We start from the raw sequence: 21,206 nt of genomic DNA, 5'->3' as shown, positions 1-21,206 counted from the left end.
CCAACCACCCCTCTAAACCCAAAACCCAACCCAAACCCACCACAAACACCCAATATTTCAAAAGGATCATTTTGTTTTCCAATTCCTTCTGATACGAATTAAATTTTTTTGTCAAGAATTTAACATGTTATTGAACAAATCAAGATCCCTAGAAAGAATGAATGGTAGATGCTTTTAAAATGTACCAAAATTTATAAGAAAGTGTAATTCTTTAAAAATAAAATTTGTAAGATTGTATAAAATAAATACTGAAATGATATATCTTGGCTAATAACAGCATATAAAATCAATATAAAGATTATCTTCAAAATAACATTATTCTTTAACATAAAATATGTAAATTCTCATAAAATAAATGCTGTAATAGTATATCTTGGCTAATAACAGTATATAACATGAAATGGATTTCAATACATGTGGTCTATCCAATAATCGTGTATCTTTGACAGTACCTCGGCAACACATCTTTAACTTTTATTGTACCATGGTAGTTGGTGGATGTCTACATTACCACCACACAAAATAACACCTATATTCTTTATACTAGGGTCCATGTTCCGCAGTTTGTCTGACATTGCTGCTGCTACTGCTGCCCCTGAAGCTGCTTCTATTACCAACTATAATACAGATTAATAGTGCATCAATTGAAATGTTCTATTGATTCTTTTTTCTTGTGGCTGCCAAGTTTTGTAAATTGCGAAAAAATGTATTTTTGTAGGTATTTAATGGTTTAACCAAAGTCTGCAAAATAGGTTATAGAAACTTGATACTTTGCTGAACATTGTGTTGCTTGTTCATGTCTGCCATATTTGTATTTCTTAAATTTATTTCGTTATAACTTGTGTTGTTGGTTTTTTCAATTGCATTAATTCATATTTTTCATGTCAGGGACTTTAATAACCGTCCATACAGTATTTTTTCTCACTGTTGAAGGCTATACTGTTGCCTATAATTGCGAACATTCACTTCATTTGCACTTTGGTGTAGTTTTGTCATTGACAATAATATCATATCTCCTTATTTTATATCCAAATCTATTATTTGTTCATGTGAAGAAGACATTAATGACCAATGCAGTATTTCATTATACATGGACAACTTTAAAGTTTAAATCCTTATCGTTATATTACATTGGTGTGTATGAAGGGAGGGGTCACTGGGTTGAAATTTTGCACCGAGCTATGCAAAGTTTATACGTTTCCTCTCTTTATAGCCTTTATGTGTTGATCATGTTGATACAGCTTAAAGTTATAATCATCAAACAATCTATCAATATAAATGCAGAAAAATAAAATATGGATAAAGATTATCTTATAACCTTCATATGCTGGAAAGAGAACTTCATTCCTTCTATCATGTCTTCATCTTTCTGTAAAAATACAATAAGTAGAGATAAATGTATTAAAAACATTAGTAAATAATATAATTTTAGCTCAGTATAAGAATTAGGTTAGTAATCTCAGAATTTCACTTAGAGGCTAGTATAGACCAATTTAAAAAGTTAGTTTTTAGTTACACTCATTGACCTGAGATTAATCAGCATAAATGTTGTCATTTAATAATCTATATTTTTTTTTAAATTTTATTGTTACTGCGATGTTATAGCATAAGCATTGTGACTTACGAAATACATGTGAAAATACCTGAATTTTAATATCATCTATAAGTCATAAATATATATATCTTCAAAATAATGGGCTTGTATCATTTTATTACCTTTGCTAGCAGTTCCTAAAGTTTTTAACTAATTCTTCATTTTATCATTATCCTAAACGAAGTTAGGTCTAAGTGTTACTGAATATATAACTAAAGATGGCAGCAATTCATATTTTAACTTTCTTTAAATTTTCAATCCCTCTAGGTTCCTCAAGACATATTTTACACAATGCTTATGTATTATACGAAAATGACATTATTGGATTTATGAGAGTGTTGTTATTTCAAATTCAGCTTTTTCTTTTCAAAAATTGTAAAGGATAGAAAAGGATACGACAACACTCCTGGTAATGGTTCAATGATTTCACAGCCAGCAGTATGGGATTTTAGAAAGTCTTCTTCCACCAAAACCAACAGTTTAGGAATTAGGGGCCAAAAACAGGTCCCAAATTAGCATTTTTCTTGGTTTTTGCACACTAACTTTAGTATAAGTTAATCGAAATCTATGAAAATTTTAACACATGATTTATGACCACAAAAGAGAGGTTTGGATTGATTTGGGGAGTTTTTGTCCAAACGAACTAGGGGCCAAAAGGGTCCAAATTTAACCTTTACATGACTTACAATTGTGAACACATCTTTCTCCACAAGATCTAACATTATAGGGAAGGTCAGGTGACCCAACTGTTGTAGTCTAATACCATCTGCTATTGTGCTTAAAAATCTAGGTGGATTAGGCCAAAGTCTTTTACCTGAAATATATGTACTAAACATCAGCAATAAATTTAAGCATCTGTTTTGTTCACCTTTATTTTGAAGTTAAAATTTAATAACTTAGTTCCAAAATAACATTCTTTTTTGTATATACATTTTTAACAAAATTTTGCAGTTTTTATTTACAAGCTTTTTAATATAACATGTATAATATACATCAATTCTGTTGTCTTGAATATGCATAAAATATTTTCCAGTGGACATAAAGACAATTTTTGTTAGTATAATTACTAATGAAGTAAGTTAAACAAAGTCTGGTCAACTTAACATCAAATTTTAATTGCAAAATTAATCAAAAATATGAAGAAACTGAACATGGAAAAACTATATTTAAAGTGAAACACATTTTCTTTTTGATTCAGTCATCTTCCAACGTCATAGTTTTCTTTTTATCACTTCACAACATGATACATACCCTCTTTCAGACATGATTCAACCATCTTTCCTTCAGGCTCTACTGCAAACACTGTGAACATAAAGGTACAAATTTATTCACCATTCATATTTATCTAAATTTATAATTACTGGAAAATAACAATTTTTTGTTGCTGTATGTTTGATGTTTTCTTCCAATTAACATTACATTTAATAATATACTTAATAATACTGTTTCATTTGTTTTCCATTCTTCAGATTGTCCTTTATCAGTTTTATTTTCTCTCCAAACAATGTCTTTATTGAGGTACAGGTTACAAAATTTTCCAAAATGGACATGATTTAATATAACTGAAACTACACAGTTGTATACTATAGCTCATACCTTTAACATCATCTTTAACACTTTTAGCAGCTATAGCTATCCCAGAAATCATTCCACCACCACTTATAGGTACCAGTATAGCATCGAGTTCTGGTACCTGCTCCATTAGTTCTAAAGCCAGAGTGCCCTGAACATATACAAGTACTCAATAACTTTTTTTTTTAAATAAGAAATCTCAGACAGATTAAAATATAACACTTGCTATTGAAGAGAACATCACAGAGGAACAACACAGTGAACACCAGCTGCTAATGTCTACATCATTTGGTTTCTGGTGGAGATTTGTCTTATTGGCAATCATACCATATATTCTTATTTTTTTATCACAGAAGTAACCTCAATTGTTCTAGAAATATATCCAAAAGTTAGATCGGATTAAAGTGTTTTTGTAGGGTTGGTGTTAATTGGTCTTTGGTTTTCTATGTTGTGTTGTGTTTGTTGGTCTTTTTTCCTTTTTTTGCCTTGGTGCTGTCAGTTTAATTTTTGACATACAAGTTTGAGTGTTCCTCTGGTATCTTTCGCCTCTCTTTCATGGACTGTAGGTAGTTGATAGCAGACTCTTTACTTTAATGATCAAGTAGTTTATTGACACATTCCTCATTTCCATTCTCAATTTTATTAACTATGCCATTATCACCATCTTAATATAGATTAAGTTAGGGGGTCTCATTGGGGGGGTTCCGATCCTGGATCCCGCTTACTGTTTTGTCAGATTCCTGTATCCTGCTTACACTATGTACTTAAGCAATTCTCATTTTTTTGTCATTTCCCGGGTCCCGCAAGACCTCATTTCCCGTTTTTACGCCACAATAATTTGACTTTCACGTATCACGCTTACAAAAAATCAACAATCCCGCGTCACGCTTAGACCCCAATGAGACCCACTAGTAACTCAATACCCCAAACAAGTTAACAGATTTCTTTATCAAAATGATATGATTAATTATATTATTAAACCATTTGAATTTTATCACTCAGGTATTTTTCTGATGTAAAAATGTAAGTGGTTATATGAATTAAAAGCTTGCCCTAGGTTTAGTTATACTGATGAACAATATTTCCTTCTAAATTTTGACACAAAGGTAAGTAATGTGACTGTGAGTTACAAACATTTGGTAAAACCAGTGTCTTCCCTAGAAAATTATTGATGCATGGTGGGTCTAAGGTGAATTTGCAATGCGGAGCGCAGCTTTGTTTTGTAGAATTATTATGAAATATGCATGGTGGCGGCAATTTTATGCGTAGTGGTACCACAATGCATGAATAGCCTAGGGAAAACACTGAAAACTTAGATCTACCTGGTCTTCAAAAGACAGAATAAGATTTAACCAATAATTTGTCTGCAATGTAAGTATATATTGTAATGATCTATACCTGTCCTGCAATCACATTATAATGGTCATATGGTGGCACAATTTCTAATCCTTTCTCTTTGGCCATTCTGGCACATGTTTCCTCCCTAAAAAGAAAAGTTTTTATATAGTGACTTTAACAACTAATTTGTTCCATAGACAGTTCTTGTATATGTTAAACATATGGCATCAGTCATGAAGTAGAACTCTGGGACTCCCATGTTTGCACAATAACATCTTAGATATTTTTCATAAAAATCAGTTCAATTCTTCTTTTTTTAATTGCTTAAATCTTTATAAACTTGTAAAAATGTTTATCATTAAAAATACCATTCTGCAAAAACTTAAACATTGATTTAAGAACCTCTGACTTAACTTATTTATATGTGTTAATTCATCCGAAAAAATAATTTCTCTAAATCTTCATGATCTTAGCCCAAATACAATGTATGCTTTCCCCAAATGGTGGATTAGTATTTGATATTCAATTTGTGCTATTTTTCTCAATCCTTCATTGATAAATATTCAATTATTATAAAATTTATATTCTTTCTCAAGCTCTGATTTTACCATTGGAATCTCTCTCAGAAAGTCAATATTTTCACTAGATTGTAAAACCCCATAAAAGCACATCACCAAAAACAAATTTAGATATTGTGCAATCAACAAGCCTCAAGTTTTAAATATAATTGTGTATAGTGATATTATACCACATTCAATGAAGTGGTAGAATCTACATGTATATATTCATCAGCAGATTAAATAATGTATGAGTATAATATATGTATCCCTAATGTCTACTGTATTATACCTGTCCTTTGGAGTGGGTTCACACCATACCAATTCAGCACCATAACCCTTTATTGCATCAGCTTTTGACTTGGGTGCATTGTTAGGAATAACAACACAACATTTCACACCAGCCGTCTTAGCTGCCCAGGCTAAGCCTTGTCCATGATTACCACTGCTGTGGGTTACCTGTATAATAAAAATATCTTTTAATACCTCTAGATGTGTCTTTCTGTTGTTAGTGTTATTGGATTGTGTGATGTATATCCCTCATCTCCTTATATTCATTATTATCAACTTGGGACAAAGAAGAAATCAAACATGTATTATTGCTTAAATGCACTAACCATTCAATGAAGGGAGTTTAGGAAAACTAATGCAAAATTAGTCTCATCAGAAAATTATTTGGCTATACCTATATATATGAATCTTTTCAAACATGTTTTAACTAATGCAAAGACAGTTTCAATATTCCATAATGGAACTCTAATAAAACATGTCGAATTAATATTCAATCAACAGTGGTTGCAAATAAATATATCATGAACAGCATTATAAGCAGACACAAAAAAGCGTCCTATTTTGTCCTATTGTAGATGTCCGTGTATTACAATACCACTGTTACTCTGGCATTGGATAATATCAAAATTTGAAAGAAAAATCTTAATTCTGACATTCTCAAATGAAGAAAAAACAACTTACAACACCAGGTAATGCTGGATTCTTTTCTTTCAATAGTAACACCTGAAATGATACATGATACATGTAAGTTAACAAGTTATTCTTTTTAACAGTTTCAGCTAAAATAACATTACAAGGCATATCTACAACCTACTTGTCTTGTCTAGACTAGACTATAAGATGGATGTCACATGCAGGCATGTTCTGTTCAACACTTGGTTGGGTTAACTTTGTGTCGCTCAATTTTTGGTTTTCAATACAGCATTTTGAAGACTTGATTAATCTAGTCAGTTTGACTTATGAGTTTTAAATTTTCCCTTGGTATCTCCTGCCTCTATTTTATAATTCCACTGTACAATTTTTCATTGCTTCCTTACCAAATTTATTATGAGGTGTTGAAAAATATCACAGCAAATATTTTAATAGCCGAAACATCTTGTTTCATTATCATTTAAAGACTAGGTTGTCATTGAGTACTTTTGTGAAGAACATAGTAAAAATTATTGCAAACTGATTTTAACAGTAATTTTAAGGAACATGATGATATAATGTACACTATCTTTAAGACAATAAAAAATAGGCTGATTTTAAAGAATCGCATTAATTTTTCCAAAAATAACAATAACAATACCAACTAATTGAGACCTCTGACGAATCACAATATAGTTATTTAGAAAAATCACAGTAATAATTTTTAACTGATGTGAAGCTAACGGTATCTGAAAATTACCGTTTGATGCTTAATGGTAAAGGGCATAACGACTCTCCTTACAAGAGGGTGGCAAAAAAAAATGAATTCCTATATCCCAAAAGGGTCAATCTCAAAATCCTGAGCTTAAAAACACCTGAACCTGGAGTCCCGATAAAGGTCTCCTATCTCCCCTCTTACGACATAGCATTTCAGCTAGCTAGCCTCTTTGTATGCAATGGGAGCCTTTAAAATAAAAATTTATGTCACCTTGTCAACAAAAAATTTCTTACAGAATTTAATGCACCTCTAGCTTTAAAAGATCCAGTTTTCTGTAAGTTTTCAGCTTTAAAAAATGCTTTTCTGCCTATTAACTTGTCAAAAGTTGAACTTGTGAACACTGGAGTATGGTGGATGTATGGTTTCAACCGTTCATGTGCTTTTCTAATGTCTGTTATCGTTGTCCTGATTGCTGATGCCATTTTGTGTAACAGGTGTTCACAGGTGCAATATTTCTACCTGTCAAAAGTATCTGTTTACTTAAGTGGAGTTATCTTTCCTTAGGGTGCACTTTTATTAGACGTTTGGACCTCTTTTGAGTTTACCTTAGTCTTTAAAGATAAACCTAGATGTTGCGTTTTGTAAACAATATGGAGGACAACATTCCAAAAATATCAGTTGAGCTCAATGGATTGTAAATTAGAGCGTTTTTGAAACAACGAAATTCAGATTCATCCTGCTGAATATAAAGTTCACGGACAGGACAAACTACTCGAGATCTTTGGTATTTAAATCGATCGTTTTTATGTCGTTCTGTCCCCAGTCCTAGACGTTCCACACAAAAAAGACCTACATTGCACTGTCATTGCTATTGGCTACAATAATTAAAGTCAAGTGTTTAAAGTATTATTGAGGCATTATTCTCAGCAAACTGTCAAATCCGTTAAGAATTGATAATGTCTACTGTGGGATGTTCATATTTTATGATCCCTGAATCCACGACAACTTGCCCCACTGTAGTCCAAAAAATTATAACGTCGTGAAAGGCTATTATATTTTTTTCTTTTGACACCTTCGTTGATGTAAGGCGTCAAAGAAAAAATATATAATAGCCTTTCAAGACGTCATAATTAGTTGGACTATCCCCACTGCAAAATTGCGCCACACCATACATGTACACCTTATCGCTAATCCCTGCTGACCCGACCGCTTGAACTTTTGACACATACAACAAACACTTTTCCATTGTGACGTCAGATATTTTGTATTGTGAGATCAAAATTATACGGAAACCTATGTTATATCCAGCAATGACGGACATTAATAGGGATATATATAAGGTGTATTGATATTGTCCCACTTTTTCAACAACTTTCTTATAAACTGCCTCACTTTTGAAAAACGGTAAAATCACAATGAATGTACATGATATAATGTATAGGCCTGCGATCTGGTCCCACTTATCAAAAATAGAAAAACTCTGAAAATATGAAAATTTTACAAGGAGTTTAATTTCACTGAATAAAAGAATTAAATTGTACTGCATAAAGGTATTTGAAAATACGAAGTCATCCCTCATATGAAGAAAATTAATACTGATGAAAACCTAAAAAAATGAATCTCGATTAAGTTTTACTCTTTTTCTCAGAGAAGGGGTGTGGAAATGCTATGCCCGGTTTGCGCAACTTGCCAGAAACGTACACTTGAACAGCCGAACAAGTATTTTTTTTGTCTGGGTTGCCCATTGACAAGTAAAATAATATACAAGACAAAGTTCAAATCCAACAAAAATATAGAATTTATTTCAAAACATATAAAGATGTTTAATTTATGTAAAAGAAACCAATGATCAGTGAGTAAAAACTTATGTTTAAGACAAAACATTAATGTTCATGACAGTAAATATATTTTAAATAACACCAGAAATAGAATTACCAAAATAAATTAGAATAAGTGTGCAACCCTTGTCATGCAACATTGCATTGGCTTTGTCCATTGACCAGGGATCGTCTATTAGGTTTTATGATACTTTTATACATTATTCACCGGATCGGGAAGTGTCATTTCTTTTGATTTTGAATCAAGATTCAGATTGGACTTAATGCATGTAAATAAAACACTGGGCAAGCAAGACAAGAAGAACGATGAGTCAAGTAGAAAACATGAAATGCAAAGGAGGAGAAGGGGTATATAAAAATACGGAAGTGAGATTTTCAGACATGTATCCTGGATAACAGATTGTCCTTCAGAAGGAAATTAAAAAAATTAATATTTTTTTCTGTCATCTTTATCATTTTTTATAGATCAAAAGTCAACTTTATATTGCCTTATTTGTTGTCTAAGCGGTAAATAGAAGGGAATTATTGCCCATCAACTATCAAGAAAAAAAACAAGTGTGTCAGTTGAGAAAAACACAAAAAAAATAATAGTTAATCTATTACGTGTATTTAATTTGAACTTTCCATTTCTTCACTTACTGTCCTTAAAATTTAGTATAAATGTGCCTCTTGGCTTCAATTTTAATTGAAAAAACTGCAGCTAATTGTCCTTTATATGTCATTTCATTTGGTTGGTCTACTGTTGGGTTGTTGCCTCTTTGGCACATTCCCCATTTCCGTTCTCAATTTAATGGTATAGGATCTCATACATGAACACAAAATTGGGAAAATTATTAAATTGATTTTATTATTTTTCAGAACTTGATTAATAGAAGAAATGGCTGAGATATTAGGCAATGAACTAATTATTGAGAGTTTGCGGAATGACATCAAAGATTTACAGTGGGCAATCAGCGACATCGTTTCTAGAGTGGGACCTGTTGAACAACCATCTTGGAAATTTCCTGATAAGAATTCTGGTGACATTGACATTAATTATTTGTTAGAGTTGTATGATTATGATGATGAAGATTCGGAGGGAAGTCAAGTGGCACATATTGCTCTGTATGAGCTTGTAATAGATAGGTATGATGTAAAAATAAATTGGTGATAATCACTTGGAACAAAGCAAGACATAAGATACATCTTGTACAAATAAAAGAAACATTTGTTTAGAGAAAATTAAACATAATGAATGTTTGTTTCTGAAAGAAATAGCACATTTTAATACAACTTATGTACATTTTTTTGTTTTATACATGTACTACTCTAATTATCAGCACACCAATGTTAATTCTGCTAATTCATGGAAAAAAATTTGTGTTCTTCCCTTTAATATGTATATATATTGTACTGTCATGACTGTCAATGTGTTGTGATACACAGCTGTACTACTTAATTTCTTTTTTGCTTGTGCTACATGTACCACAGTATTGATTTCATTGTTTCGATGATAAAATGCTATTGTTTTTCTAGTTTCTACTACAGTAGAATAAATGTTTTCTGTCTTTAAATTTATATTCATTTTGTTACCTATCCTGCATATAGCTTACAAAGAATAAAATGATGTTATTTCAGGTTTATTTATTTAGTTCAAACTCTGTCCTCTTTCTCTAAGACAATGTTAAACAGAGCAGGAGAGGAGATATCTGATTCCAGTAGTTCATCAGTAGGACTGGCGGTCAAGCAGTATTGTAATAAACAAGTCCAGTTACAAACTGTGGTTCAACAGACCATGTCAGATGTAAGTATAGAAGAAAGAGGGATTGCAAAGAGTTTTTATATTCAATAGGCAAAGATATAAACAAGAAGATGGGGTATGAGTGCCAATATAACAAAATGCTTTCCATTCAAGTCACAATGTTTAAAATCAACCATTATTGATCACAGTACAACCTTCAACACAGAGAGAGTCTTGTCTCACATCTAATACATGTAGCAAGCTATAAAGGTCCCCAAATCTTTGTCAGAAAAAATATTATACATATACATTGAAAGAAACTAGCAAGTCAGATGAAAATGCAGGATACTTAGGACTCTTGAGATGTCAAATAATCATTTTTTAATGTTTGAATTTTTTTGTTAGGTTGCTGTCGTAATGATGTATACCCCACATTTATGTGCATTTATAATTTTAGAGTAGCAAATACAAACCATATATACAACAGAGTCCTGTTTTCCAAATATCTGAAATAATCACTATAAACTCTTATGAATGAATATTAAACATGTAAAATGATCAATATTCTTGTTTAACTGTACATTTTCAATTTCGTTTAAAGGTCAAACATAAGATGAAGGAATGAAATTAATAAACATAAATTATTATCTAACTGTTTAATTAATATTTTTAGTAAAAAAAAACTGTAATTTTGAAGTGTAAATCTGAGTCAATTGTTTCCAATAAGATGAAGGAATGTTTAAGATTTGTTTACTTTCATCAAAGTGTAGATGACAACTTTTGCATGTATGCATTTAAATTTCTTAAATTGCTTTATTATAAGATTAATTAAAGAATTTTTGACTCAACATATACCAAGCCATCACAGTGCCATCTGTTTGAGTGGATAAGTTATAATTATCCAATTAGTATAATTACAGGTGAACAAAATTGTGCAATTATATTTTACCTGTTAAAATTTTAAAACCCATTTAAATCTCACAGCTGGATATAATAAAACATCACACTATATAGGAGCAGAAAGCATGAGTAGTCAACACAATTTGACACATTTGAAATTTTATTTTTTCAAAAGTATTGTTGTAAATTGTTTGATAGAATATGACTGGTGTATATTTAGGTGGTATTCAAATTTGTGAGGTATGCATTATTATATAATTGTCTTATATTTAATAGTCATTATCTGTCATGTTAAGAGCTGTGTAGGACAGACATCAACCTTATGGAAGTGCACATGTACATGTATAAGACTTTGAATGGTTTTGAACATTCAAATTCGATATAAAGATGAATGTGGTCTGTTTTGTGGGGTTCTTATATTGACTCAATTTTTAAGTAGGAGTTCAACCCAAAATAAATTAACAAATGCATTGATATTTATTTGCATACGGTCAATTTCTGTCAGATGTAGCTCATATGATATATTTGTTTAAATAATATTTGTGAGTAATTGTGTTCTATATTCAATCAATCCAATGTAAATGATTAGATAAGGCATTCACAAAAATAATTATTTTCTTCATACAATTTTCACAAGATCAAAATAACTTGTATAGTACTGGTATTGACAGATACATGAATTATCAAATACAGTTTTTAAATATGTCATTATTTGTAAATGCTAATTTTCTTTTCATTTTAAGATAAAGACGAAAAATAGAAAACTGTGTGATTTAGAAGCTAATATGAAGAAATTAACAGAAGACTTTTCTACCCAAAGTATGTCTAGTGCAACATCTCATACATCACTGATCAGTGAAGGGACGGTACCCAGCAAGTTTGGTAACGTAACAACGGGTTATCTTAGTCCAATCAAAATGGAGGAAATAGCTAGAGAAGCATGTAGTAAAAATACACAGACTTTAGAAACTGCATTTGTGCCATGTGAATCTTGCCATGTTGTACAAAAGTCGTTTAAAAATGCAGGAGATATTTTAATAAATATGTGTCAAGCTCAAAAACTACCGTCGTCTTTACAGAAATACCGTCCCTTAGTTGCCGATATTAAATGGTTTTCGGCCAATGATGTGATACGATGGGCATCAGAGCAGAACAAAGATCTGGCTAAATTGACTAAACACATGGACAGCCTAATGGCTACCATCAACCCACTTAAGGATGAAATAGAACAGCTGGAAAAGAAGAATAAACATTTACAGAAAAGAGTCTCTGAGTTTGATAGTGATATGAGAAAAGAGAAAGAAGTGCAATATGCTTTACAAAAACAGTTTGATATCAAAATAAAAGATTTGGAACAAAGTCATAATGAAACTGTCTCAATAGTTACTCGACAGAAAAATGAAATTTTACAAGATAAACAAAGCTTAGAAACTGAAGTCAGTAAATTAAAAACACACCTAGAACAACAACAGAAACTTCTTATAGAAATAGGTAAGATACATGTACAAGAAAGCATTAGCTTTCTATAAACTCTTTATAAAAATATTTCTTGATTAATGTGGGTATCAAACAAATATATTTAGTCTGCTTAATTAAGGCTTACTTAAATCAGAGAAAATATTAAATAGTTTATAATCTATAACCATATCCATAAGAGTTAAATTCATGATTCAGAAATTAGAAAAGGTCCCTCATTATCTGAAAGTTTTTGATACAAAATCACATATACACATGTAAAATTTCTATTACTTTTTTTCTCAAAAGGATTGGAAAAAATATTTTAAAAAATAAGACATGGACATTTGTTTTGATAATTCCATTGAAACAAAGAAAATATTATTTTCAAAGATGTTTATTATATTGTATGAATATTATATTTCATACCAAATGCCACCACTGCTGTTACCAAATTACATCTTTTAAGGTGGTTCATAACACTACCGGGAGATAACTCTGTAAAAATCAGCAGAAATTTTAATCACGTTGCATTGATCTCATCAATGATCAAAATTTGTGTTTGTCAAACTGCTATATATAGCCAATAATAGTTTCCAATAAAGAGTGTAGTTGAAGGTTTTTGAAATTTTGATACATGTATATTGTTGAAGGATTAAAGTACATGTAAGTATTTTGGTAAAATGTTAGGAAATTTGAACGAGCCAAATTAATTTTAGTCAAGGTAATTTGTACCACCAAAACTCATATTCTAATTTATCATTTTGAAGATGATAATATATGATACTGTAAATTCAGAAATTATTGCGAAGTTTTTATTATTGAGAAAAATGCGACAGAGTTGTTAACTTAATAATTTAAACATGCATTTTGAAACATTTTATATGAATTAAACAGGATTTATCTCCAAATCGTAAAAATTGAAATTGCATTTAAGCAATAATTTCTGAATTAACAGTACATAGAATTATTGTTGGAAGCACTGTATTAGTTATGGTTGTTTATATTTCTTTAGAAAATACCAAATCATCACTTGAGAAAGACCTTAAGGAAAACAAGGCCAATGCTATATCAAGTCTACAGAGTGAGATAAACCAACTACAAACTAAACTCTCTGATGTGTCACAGAGACTGGATGTGTCTTCTAAAGAACTTAATAAAGAGCAAGCTAAAAGTAGGAGTGCATCTAAACACAGTCAGGTAAATACATTATAGACTTCTTGCTGAGAAAAAGACACCTTAAGTCCTTATTCGTCATAATTATAGTTTTTAGCAACAAGTGACTATGAAAGATATCAAATGAACCCCACCTTTTTAGGTACAAAATTAAGAGTCCTAGTTCTTAAGTCTTTGTTGCATATATGTTTCATTAGCAATCTTGCTACTCAGTGAGTTATAACTTTGTACTTGCTTTGGGTTTCACACTTTTTTCATCTGAGCGTCATTTGTTAGTCTTAAGGGGACGCAACACATGTCTGGCGTATTAAAATTTAAACCTGGTACCTTTTGTTAGCTCTTATTTGTGTGTTTCTCTGTGCTATGTGTTCTCCCATTTATTTGTATTGTAGTCCTGTCATGTAATTTTGTCATTTTAATGTTATATTTAACATTACCATAAAAGAGGGAGGTTTGGCATGCCACAAAACCAGGTTCAACCCACAATTTTTTTCTTAAAATGTCCTGTACCAAGTCAGGAAAATTGCCATTGTTATATTATAGTTCATTTCTGTGTGTGTTACATTTTAATGTTGTGTTTCTGTGGTGTCAATGTTCTCCTCTTATATTTAAGGGTTTCACTCAGTTTTAGTTTGTTACCTGGATTTGTTCGATTTATGAGTTTCGAACCACAGTATACTACGGTTGCCTCTATTTACCACATCTCCTTATGTCAAAATTATATGTTTTCCTTCTTATCAGAGTGTACAGAACAAACAGGGTTCCCTCCTTCAGAGAGTGGATGATTTAGACAGGGAAAATGAAGAGTTAAAAGACCAGGTGGCCACACTAGAGGAAGAGAAAGAAGAGATTGAAGAATCGTTGAAATCTGCCAAGAGTCAAGTAGACAAACTTCACAAAAATGTTACTGAAAAAGAGGTATACACACTGAAACAGTTATGAAAAATTATCAAAGTCATTTTAGAATATTCTCACAATCTAGAGAACCCAAATTGAAATATACATTCAAGGAAAGAAAGAAATTACCAAGGGGGCAAGTCGCAATGAAAAAACTATGTGTAAAAAAAAACAACCAATTCCATGTCTAAAAAACAACAAAAAGACAAAAACTGGTCCACAAAACAATACACAGAAAACTAAGAATTGTGAAAAATGATCCAAAAACCAGGGTGCACCATACAGGACTTTTCATGAAATTTCTTTTTTAACATATAAAATTGAGAATGGAAATGGGAAATGTGTCAAAGAGACAATAACCCGACCATAGAAAAAACAACAGCAGAAGGTCACCAACAGGTCTTCAATGTAGCGAGAAATTCCTGCAGCCGGAGGTGTCCTTCAGCTGGCTTTTTTAAACAGTAAGCTATCCATATATATGATTCATTAATCCCACTGCTAGAAGCAGTTCATCTTGTTCTCAGTCCAACATATTGTACAAATATAATAATACAGGGCAAAAATCTCTTTTTCCATCTATCTGCTCTTGCAAGCATGTAAACAAATTTTGCAAATTTATATATCAAAGATTTATATGAGTAATGTCTGGGAGAAATTTTAGAATAAATTTAAAATAAGATAAATAAAATTATATGGAAAATATACACTGTTAGGACTGTCATGCCTACATAACTAGGATTTTTATGAAACTTACATCAAAGGTTATATAAACATTGTCTGTGACAAAGTCAGCGCTGATCAATTCTTTTACTGAAATTATGTCCGTTTGAAACATATTTTATTGGAAATTGCATTGCAAGCACTTTCTCAACTTCATTTCTTGTTGGATTGTTACAAATTTTTTATTACAGGTTTATATGAACAAAGTTCTTGAAGACTGCTGATCAACTAATTATACAGGAGTTATGCCCCTTGATAATAAAACTTATGGAAAACATGGGCGGCTCCAGCCATTTTAAAAAGGGGGGGTGGGGGTTCTAACTACATCATGTCCCCATTCAAATGCATTCATATTATATTAGTTAAAACAAAGACATTTTACATTTTACATTTAATAAATGTTTAATCTGCAGAATATGATAGAAACTGTAACAAGAGAAAAAACTGAGTTAGAGGAGTCTATTACAAGCTTACAACAGAATATCAATACATTAGAGACAAGGATACAAGAATCTGCCGATAGGGAAAGATTGATGATTGAATACCCAGACCTAAATGGACCTGTGAATCCTGATCTAAATGGTGAGTATACCCATACTTATATGGACCTGTGAATCCTGATCTAAATGGTGAGTATACCCAGACTTAAATGGACTTGTGAATCCTGATCTAAATGGTGAGTATACCCAGACTTAAATAGACCTGTGAACCCTGATCTTAATGGTGAGTATACCCAGACTTAAATGGACCTGTGAACCTGATCTTAATGGTGAGTATATTCAGTCTTAAATGGACCTATGAATCCCGATCTTAATGGTGAGTTTACCCAGACTTAAATTAATGGACCTGTGAATCCTGATCTATATGGTGAGTATACTGAGTCTTAAATGGACCTGTGAATCCTGATCTTAATGGTGAGTATACCCAGACTCAAATGGACCTGTGAATCTTGATCTTAATGGTGAGTATACCCAGACTTAAATGGACCTGCGAATCCTGATCTTAATGGTGAGCATACCCAGACTCAAATGGACCTGTGAATCTTGATCTTAATGGTGAGTATACCCAGACTTAAATGGACCTGTGAATCCTGATCTTTATGGTGAGTATGCCCAGACTTAAATGGACCTGTTAATCCTGATCTCAATGGTGAGTATACTCAGACTTAAATGAACCTGTTAATCCTGATCTCAATGGTGAGTATACTCAGACTTAAATGGACCTGTGAATTCTGAGTCTAATGGTTAGTATACCCAGACGTAAATGGACCTGTTAATCCTGATCTCAATGGTGAGTATACTCAGACTTAAATGGACCTGTGAATTCTGAGTTTAATGGTTAGTATACCCAGACGTAAATGGACCTGTTAATCCTGATCTTAATGGTGAGTATACCCAGACTTAAATGAACCTGTTAATCCTGGTCTTAATCGTGAGTAACTGATAATACTATTTCCTCAATGGACCTAATTTCAATCTTACTAGCGAGTATACTCAGAACTAAATGGACTGGTTTATCCAGATGAACCTGTTATTACTTATCTCACAGATGAGTACACCAAGACCTAAACAAACCTGCTAATAAGGATTCTAACGCAATTTGAATACTTCTAGTGTTTATTTTTAAAATCTGGAGTAAACATATTAAGATGGTAAGACAATGCAACAGTTTCACAGACTTTTATACCTATGGCAATTTTCAGCCAAACTATTTATTAAGGTAAAAATAATTTATTTTAATATGTCACATTAGAAAAGAGATAACTGTATTGTATTTTAACTTGGCCTTTGTAAAATTTTGAATTTACTGTTGGAAATATCCAGTTTCCTAGCTCCACTATACATTGATAGGTTAACTCAATTTGCGACAATAATATCTACATTTTAAAAAGGCCAAGCTCAAAATACAATACAGTTATATCCTAATTCAAATGTTGATTATGTTCAAATCTATATGGATCTGTTCATCAGGATCTTAATTTTGCTAATACCTAAATGAAGAGTTAATTTGGATCTGAATATACTGCATACCTATCTACACATTAAAAGAAACTGGAAGAGCAGAATTTATGAAAAATGAATTTTAATCTCCTTAGACAAAAAAAAGTTTCATCGAAATCTCCTTATGCACAACCCATAACAAATTTGATATACAAAAATTAAACAGTGGATTCATTTATTTTCAAATATCCAAATGATGAATCTATTTATAGGTACAGGTGACATTGCTTTGGACATGGAGAATCAAGTGAAGGCTAATGCTATTAGGATACAAGTACTAGAAGAACAAAATGAAGGATTAAGAAATTCAATTACTAAAGTTATGTCATTACAACGGGGAAGCTTACCCCAGGAACAGGAAAAGGTATATTAATTATACTTCTTATGTTAATAATAATCTTTATCTGTTCATAAAATTTACAGTATTTGAGAAATACTGAAAATTCAGAAATTATTGTGTGTTCTTGTGACGTAATTGCGTAACTATTCTGATTTCCATAAATGTTGCAAAAAAATCAGAATTTTTGCAATAATAAAAATATCACAAAAGTTTCTGAATTAAAAGCAATTTGTTAAACTGTTAGTAAGGGTTAAGGTTCAGCAAATATTGTAAACAAAGAATACAGACAGAAAGATTAGAAAATAGGGATAAAAAGGAGACATGTGGGAAAATAAGACACAAACTGGACAGTTACGGGAAAGTAACACACAAACTGGACAGTTATAGGAAAATAACACACAAACTGGACAGTTATGAAAAATAAGACACAAACTGGACATGTGGGAAAATAACACACAAACTGGAAATGTGGGAAAATAACACACAAACTGGACATGTGGGAAAATAACACATAAACTGGACAGTTATAGGAAAATAACACACAAACTGGACAGTTATGGAAAATAAGACACAAACTGGACATGTTGGAAAAATAACACACAAACTGGACATGTGGGAAAAATAACACACAAACTGGACATGTGGGAAAATAAGACACAAACTGGACATGAGAGAAAATAAAACACAAACTGGACATGTGGGAAAATAACACACAAACTGGACATGTGGGAAAATAACACACAAACTGGACAGTTATAGGAAAATAACACTCAAACTGGACAGTTATGGAAAATAAGACACAAACTGGACATGTGGGAAAAAAGACACAAACTGGACATGTGGGAAAATAACAAACAAACTGGACATGTGGGAAAATAACACACAAACTGGACATGTGGGAAAATAACACACAAACTGGACAGTTATGGAAAAATACCATGCAAACTTTAGCATTGGCATTGATGAATTACCTTGAGTCCTTGGGCCTCAATCAGACCTCACATCAATGTTGATTTCATGTGCACCTTTCCTTTCAATTTTAAATCCTGTATCTAAATTAAACATGTAGATTAATTAGGAACCAGGTCAATTTTGACTAAAACCTTGTAATGCATTGAACTTATATGCTATTGTGACAGATTTGATGCAAGGTCATTTCCTAAAGTGTTGTTATCTATGAATCTGAGTGAGTTAAACAGTAAATCTGTAATATAGCATATTTTGTTATCACTGAGACATATTTGAATGTTGTCTCTGCAGCAAAGTGTATTTCTACAATGTTCTATTTATAGATGACAGCTCCCCAACAATTGTGGTCTACAGATAATCTAGACAGAGTAAAAGACAACCACAGAACAGAGGAGGATCAAGTTTGGCAGCCAGAAAGGTACATCTCCTTTATACTGCAATTTCATAATTATATTATTGAATAAGTAATTGAAGAAGTCAAAAAGAAAAAAATATTCAACAAGTGACCAAACAACATATTATTTCAAGAATGTGCATAGCGCATGAGTAAATAAATTAATTTGGTGTATTTACTGTCTTCTGATTGGTTAAAAGAATTAGCTTTATTTTCAATGTTATCAATTTTTATGGTGACACGCCCACACTAACCTTGTGTATTCATATGCAAACATCTGTGTACGTTTTTATTCGTATTAATACAAATCTTTGAGCCTTATTTTTGATAGAAATTTATTAATAATGAATGCTAATTTGAATTTATTGAACCATAAAATTAATTTTTGACTCTTCACATTTAACATAATCCGCGGTTCTTGCATTATTCAATGTGAAGAGTCAAAAATTAATTTTATGGTTCAATAAAGTAAAAATAAATAACATCCATTCATTAAATAACCAGTGTCGTTCAGTCATGAGTGGAATTTGAAATGATTATGAAATATATTATTTTGTTTCAGTTCAGTTTATGCATCAGAAAAGACAAGACCTTCCTCAGGCTATCAAAGTAATTCTGAGAAGATCACAAACAGAGCTAAATATATCGCTACTGTAAAAACACATCCACAGAGAGATGTTACCACTCCAGGGGATGAATTTGTTGTTGGAAAAGGTAGACCTCCTAGTGCATCAAAGAGAAAGGATGTTACTGGTTCCCGTCCTAACAGTGGGAAAGCCATACATACTCCAGTAAATACCAGTAGTATAAGTGCTTATTTACAACTGAAGAAAGCAGGGAAACTGAATATGACAGATTCTCCACCAAAAGATAATTCATGTAAGTTTTTAAGAATGATTGTATTTGGTCAATTGAAAGCTATAAGTCAGATATATTCCATTGGATTATTATCTAAATTAGTTAGCAGTATAAACTGGAATGCACTTGTAATTAACGTGTAGTATTCAGTCTAGAACCAGCTTATTAGCAGTACTGTTTTGAAAAAGACATGATTCAGAAGATATAAAAAGTTTAAGAAGCAAAGACAGAACGAAAATTAAAAATTTTGCTGACTTTTGAATGTTTCTGTTTTTGATTATCCTGATTTGTTGATAGTAGCTGAAACGCTGAAAAGATTCAAGCTTTTAAAAAAGATTCTGCAGGGGAGATAATTCACAATATTTTAATCATAAAATTAATGTTGTGTATACAAATAGATGAAAGCTGTGTATATATGAATATGAGGAGATGTGTAATGATTGTCAATGAGACATCTATCCAAAGATATTTATGTTGTCTTTACAACTACTAATAAAAATACATACATCATCTGGAAACCTACAGTACACAGATTTATTTCTATTATTAGATTTTTTTTACTTTATTTAACCTTATAAAATTAATGATATTTATTGCAGTTCCAACACGACCAACATCTGGTAAACCACATCGATCGCCACCTGTACACAATGATGATGGTGAAGTTTACACACAGAAAACTAGTTACACTTGTCAGAACTGTGATAAAATGTACTCTAAACCAAAAGACTTAGATATACACATGTCATACTGTACCGGGTGAATGTCACTTCTTATTCAAGTTTTAAACTAATTACAATCATAACTGAATGACACTTCAAGTTGTTAATTATCACAACTGTGAGAAAATACATCTGTAACGATTTTAGGTCTAAATATAGATATTATTTATTGTTCGTTGCAGGATACTCTCTTAAAATACTTGTTATTAGTGTTTACATGTAATCTTATACTTGAGATACATAAATAACAACTGTGGATTTTTTTGGTGGGTATCCATTTTCATGGATTAATGAAAACTTCCATTTTCTTTGATTTTTGATTTTTTGGTTTGCCAATCGCCACAAACAAAGCATATACATGATATAGAAAAGTTGTACTTTGTAAAACACTTAAATTTTAGGTTTATCTGTAACCACAAAACCCATCCAACAAATAATAATGAATCCACAGTTTTTAGGCTATTCAAGAGTATGCTTGTACATCCGCTGTAACACATTTTAGATCTGTCAAAAGCAC

General features: G+C 31.6%; 2 protein-coding genes across 2 annotated transcripts; one reads left to right on the top strand and one right to left on the bottom strand.

Annotated features, from left to right (window-relative positions):
* Positions 1 to 244: 244 nt before the first annotated feature.
* On the bottom strand, positions 245 to 7,285 carry LOC134680646 (uncharacterized). The gene is made up of 9 exons (XM_063539773.1): positions 6,994 to 7,285; positions 6,034 to 6,075; positions 5,354 to 5,520; positions 4,565 to 4,649; positions 3,191 to 3,317; positions 2,846 to 2,896; positions 2,281 to 2,408; positions 1,319 to 1,369; positions 245 to 617 (listed from the first exon to the last, which is right to left on the bottom strand). Exons 1-9 carry the CDS (start codon positions 7,180 to 7,182, stop codon positions 468 to 470), a joined length of 990 nt encoding a protein of 329 aa, XP_063395843.1. The 5' UTR covers positions 7,183 to 7,285; the 3' UTR covers positions 245 to 467.
* Positions 7,286 to 7,332: 47 nt separating this feature from the next.
* On the top strand, positions 7,333 to 20,846 carry LOC134680645 (coiled-coil domain-containing protein 157-like). Its single transcript, XM_063539772.1, has 11 exons — positions 7,333 to 7,484; positions 9,397 to 9,663; positions 10,156 to 10,321; positions 11,902 to 12,649; positions 13,629 to 13,813; positions 14,531 to 14,707; positions 15,820 to 15,988; positions 17,619 to 17,770; positions 19,039 to 19,133; positions 19,672 to 19,988; positions 20,567 to 20,846. Exons 2-11 carry the CDS (start codon positions 9,416 to 9,418, stop codon positions 20,728 to 20,730), a joined length of 2,421 nt encoding a protein of 806 aa, XP_063395842.1. The 5' UTR covers positions 7,333 to 7,484; positions 9,397 to 9,415; the 3' UTR covers positions 20,731 to 20,846.
* Positions 20,847 to 21,206: the final 360 nt, after the last annotated feature.

The sequence above is a fragment of the Mytilus trossulus genome, chromosome 8 (assembly GCF_036588685.1).
Source record: "Mytilus trossulus isolate FHL-02 chromosome 8, PNRI_Mtr1.1.1.hap1, whole genome shotgun sequence".
NCBI lineage: Eukaryota > Metazoa > Mollusca > Bivalvia > Mytilida > Mytilidae > Mytilus > Mytilus trossulus.
This window is presented reverse-complemented; position numbering and strand designations above follow the sequence as displayed.

Bases quoted from the DNA above. Each gene is read 5' to 3' on its own strand.
- LOC134680646 (XM_063539773.1), bottom strand. From the start codon at position 7,182: ATGGCATCAGCAATCAGGACAACGATAACAGACATTAGAAAAGCACAT. The intron at 1,370-2,280 runs GTAAGTCATGTA...GTATTTTTACAG, and splicing joins AGAAAGATGTGTTCACAATT to AAAGATGAAGACATGATAGA. The intron at 618-1,318 runs GTTATAAGATAA...TCTGTATTATAG, and splicing joins TCTCTTTCCAGCATATGAAG to TTGGTAATAGAAGCAGCTTC.
- LOC134680645 (XM_063539772.1), top strand. From the start codon at position 9,416: ATGGCTGAGATATTAGGCAATGAACTAATTATTGAGAGTTTGCGGAAT. The intron at 10,322-11,901 runs GTAAGTATAGAA...TTTCATTTTAAG, and splicing joins TTCAACAGACCATGTCAGAT to ATAAAGACGAAAAATAGAAA. The intron at 13,814-14,530 runs GTAAATACATTA...CCTTCTTATCAG, and splicing joins GTGCATCTAAACACAGTCAG to AGTGTACAGAACAAACAGGG.